This window comes from Microtus ochrogaster, chromosome 18 (assembly GCF_000317375.1).
Source record: "Microtus ochrogaster isolate Prairie Vole_2 chromosome 18, MicOch1.0, whole genome shotgun sequence".
Classification (NCBI taxonomy): Eukaryota; Metazoa; Chordata; class Mammalia; order Rodentia; family Cricetidae; genus Microtus; species Microtus ochrogaster.
The window spans coordinates 63,588,944-63,592,581 of NC_022020.1; the positions used below are offsets into that span (position 1 = coordinate 63,588,944).

Here is a 3,638-nt window from a genome sequence, read left to right on the forward strand (position 1 = left end):
TGAGGCGCTTGCTTGCCTCTAGCAAGCAGAGCAGAACCGAGAAATTGCTGCTACCAAGAAACCAGGCACAATGCTTTCATTTTGTTCTAGAATTACTTCCCAAGCTGTCTCAGGCTTTCTGTGGACTCAGTTACCCACACGTCTGGGCGCCATCATCAATGACCTTCCTCCATCACTGAACAGGTCGTCCAGCCTCTTGCAGCCACGATGGGGGCCTCTCTTCTCTCCACAGTCCTTTCTGACCTCACAGTTAAACAGAGGCGGTGTCCCAGCTGCAGATGCCTCCTGTAGACCGGGAAAGCCACCCACACCTGGGAGACACCCACTTTGTTCCTGTGTCTGAGTGCTCTGAGCACGATGATGGCCATGCCCTTGGCCTTTTCCTGTGCCACATGTTCAGCTGCCATTGCAGACTCCTAGGGGGTGGGGCCTATCCTCTAAAGGTTCTCTGCTTCCCCTCCCAGCAGGCAAGGCATGTAAGGTCACCATCCTCACCTCACAGTTACAGGGCTTGTGGTAAATCTGAACCAAATTCCTGTGAGCAAAACATGCAAAGGTTACATATTGCCTTTTCAGGAAAATTAGTGCAACTCTTTGAAAAACTGCTTATCTTTCCAAGTGATAGAACTGTCTTTTGGCTTTTCAGGGCACAGTGGTGCACGCCTTCAATCCAGCACTTGGGAGGCAGAGCCAGGCGAATCTCTGAGTTTGAGGCCAGCCTGGTCTATATAGTAATTTCCAGGACAGTCAGAGCTATGTAGAGAAACCCTGTTCAAAAATCTAAATTATATATATATATATATGATTGCATAGGAGATACAGCAGAGTGCAGGAGGAGTGTGTGACTACTGATGGCATTTCTAGAGAATAATATTTAGTGTTTTTATTTTATTTGGCTTTTTACTGTGGTCTCTTTGGTTTGTGCCTTTAAATGACATTGTAGGAGCTTGGAACAGCAGGGAGAAATGGGCTTGTTTGTGGAAGTCTCTTGTGAGCATTGCTGCTCGTTTCTCTTTCAGAAACAAACATATCATGATTGATCTGGGCACTGGCAACAACAACAAGATCAACTGGGCCATGGAAGACAAGCAAGAAATGGTTGACATCATAGAGACTGTGTACCGTGGCGCCCGCAAAGGCCGGGGCCTGGTGGTGTCCCCCAAGGACTACTCTACAAAGTACAGATACTGAGCACTACCCTCACAGGCTGTGCAGAGGACCTGGGGACCCTCCATGTAGAAATACTCAGCTCTTCAAAGCCTTTGGGAAGGGCCTGCAGCAGAACATGGCTGGAAGCTGGAGGATCCTTGAGATGAGGGTTGTGGGGCCTTAACTAGCTGAAGCAAATAAACGTGCAGTGGGGAACAGTCGGTCGCTGCTGTGTGATTTACTGACTGTAAATGTCTTTACTCTTTTCTTTTTGGGGGTGGGGAGTGGGTTTTTTTTTTTTTCCATCCAGTCCTGGAACTTGCTCTGTAGACCAGGCTAGCCTCGAACTCACAGAGATCCACCTACCTTTGCCTCCCGAGTGCTGGGATTAAAGACATGTGCCACCACCACCCAGCAGATGTCTTTACTCTTGAAGTGAAACCCAGGGTCGAGTGGTTGCTAGGGTTGTTGGAACAAAGTACCACAGACTGGGTTGCTTCAAGGTGAACCTGAGGTCAAGGTGTTCTGGGGTCCATTTGAGGCCGTGGGCCTCTGTCCTCGCCCTTGGCTCTGGAGCTTCCTGGAAATCTCTGCTGGTCCTTGGATTGAGGATACTTTGTCCCAGTCTTTGCATTGTCTTGACAAGCTTTCTTGTGTGTGTATGTCTCAAATACCCCTAGTTATGAGAACACCAGTCACACTGCCCAAGTCACACCCCCTTCTGTATATCCTTCTCTTGACTCATTACACATGATAACCACTCCAAATACAATCATGGTCTGAGATACTGGGTTTAGACATCAGTATATGAATTTCGAGGTGACAAACCCACAGCAGGATCCAGTCTTTTTTTTTTTTTTTTTTTTTAGTTTTTCGAGACAGGGTTTCTCTGGAGCTTTGGAGCCTGTCCTGGAACTAGCTCTGTAGACCAGGCTGGTCTCGAACTCACAGAGATCCGCCTGCCTCTGCCTCCCGAGTGCTGGGATTAAAGGCGTACGCCACCACCGCCTGGCCAGGATCCAGTCTTAATCTTACTCCAGTGAGCCAGGTGGGTGTGACACACTCCTGCACTCCAGCTGAGACAGGAAGACAGCAAGTCAGGCCAGCCTGCGGAGCTCATCTCAAACACGCACAGTGACCATTGGTGGAAGCCTCCCTGTCCTGTGAGTATGTTCTACTCCTCAGACCTTGTCCATATATATCAAGCTTCTATGGAGGTAGGATCCTCATTCCACCCTGGGGAAGGCCCCTCGTCTACATCAGTTTCCTCTTGTTTCTTCTCTTCCCTGGCGAGGTCCTGGGTCTTCCCTGTCACCTCTCTGAACACGTCCTCAGAAGAGAAAGGAGCTGACCTTACTGACAAGCTCCTCCCTGACTCAGGCAGGCCTCTGTACAGAGACGGCTCATCTGTCTCTGTGGCCTGCAGTTGTTTGTTGTTAAAAGTCAGGAGTGAACCAAATTTTTTAGCTACATTTACAAGTAAATTCACTTGTCAAATGGACAGAAATAGGGATATGGCTCGGTGGTAGAGGCAGCACTCATAATTCCCAGCATTGCAAAGTCAAATTCATATGGAGATCTGCAGTTTCATCTCTAGCACTAATTTGCCCACTTAAATAGTCTAGCCGAGCGTGATGGGGCACACTTGGGAGGCAGAAGCAGGCAGATCTCATCTGGTTTATATAGTGAGACCCTGCTAGAAAAAAAAGTTTAGCTTTCTTCACTACCCAGGGATGGGTCCAGATGGAGGTGTTCTTGATTCCTGATGTAACTGGAAACTCAGCGTCTGGAGCCCTTGATTTCCTGTAGCTGGAGGAGAATGTCCTCAAATTCTGTGAGGCAGGAAAACACTTAGGTAGAACGGCTTTGCTTCTACACAGAACAGCTCGTCTACAGGAGGAAAAGCGATGGTATGCACGTCACGTCATAAACATGAGAGAGCCCGGGGAAAGCTGCATCTATGAGAACCAGAGCCCACAGTGCCTACAAGCTGGGGCAGTTACAGTCCAGTGGGGGCCCAGAAGGAGGGTGAAGAGTTCCTTTTTTAACCCACAGCCGACCACTGGGATTAGGGATTAGAGCAGTGTTTCTCAATCTTCCTAACGCTGCGACCCTTTAATATATACAGTTCCTCATGTTGTGCTGACCCAACCATGAATTTTTTGTTGTTACTTCATAACTATAATTTTGCTACTCTTATGAATCATAAATATCTGTGTTTTCTATTTGTCTTAGGTGACCTCTGTAAAAGGGTTGTTCCATCTCCAAAGGGGTCAAAACTCACAGGCTGAGAACCACTGCATTAGAGCACTGTTAAAAATATCAAGTGATCAGCAAATATCTTTACTAGGGTCCCTGGGAGAACATAGAGAAGCAAGATAGTTTACTTCTAGAAACTAAATTACCACAATTAGCTATAGCTATTCTTCTCCAGGCATGTAAGCAAAGTGGAAAGTGGATGGAAAATTCTTTCCAACTAAAAATAAATT

At 47.4% G+C, this 3,638-nt stretch overlaps 1 protein-coding gene across 3 annotated transcripts in view; it reads left to right on the plus strand.

Moving 5' to 3' along the window:
* Txnl4a (thioredoxin like 4A) overlaps nt 1–1,370 on the plus strand; it is an 18,527-nt gene extending 17,157 nt beyond the window's left edge. For all 3 annotated transcript variants that reach the window (XM_005356300.3, XM_005356301.3, XM_026783626.1), the window contains one exon: nt 1,020–1,370. In XM_005356300.3, the coding sequence (XP_005356357.1) occupies nt 1,020–1,191 (172 nt within the window). In that variant the 3' untranslated portion in view covers nt 1,192–1,370. The remainder of the gene's footprint in view (nt 1–1,019) is intronic.
* The last annotated feature ends 2,268 nt before the right edge of the window (nt 1,371–3,638 follow it).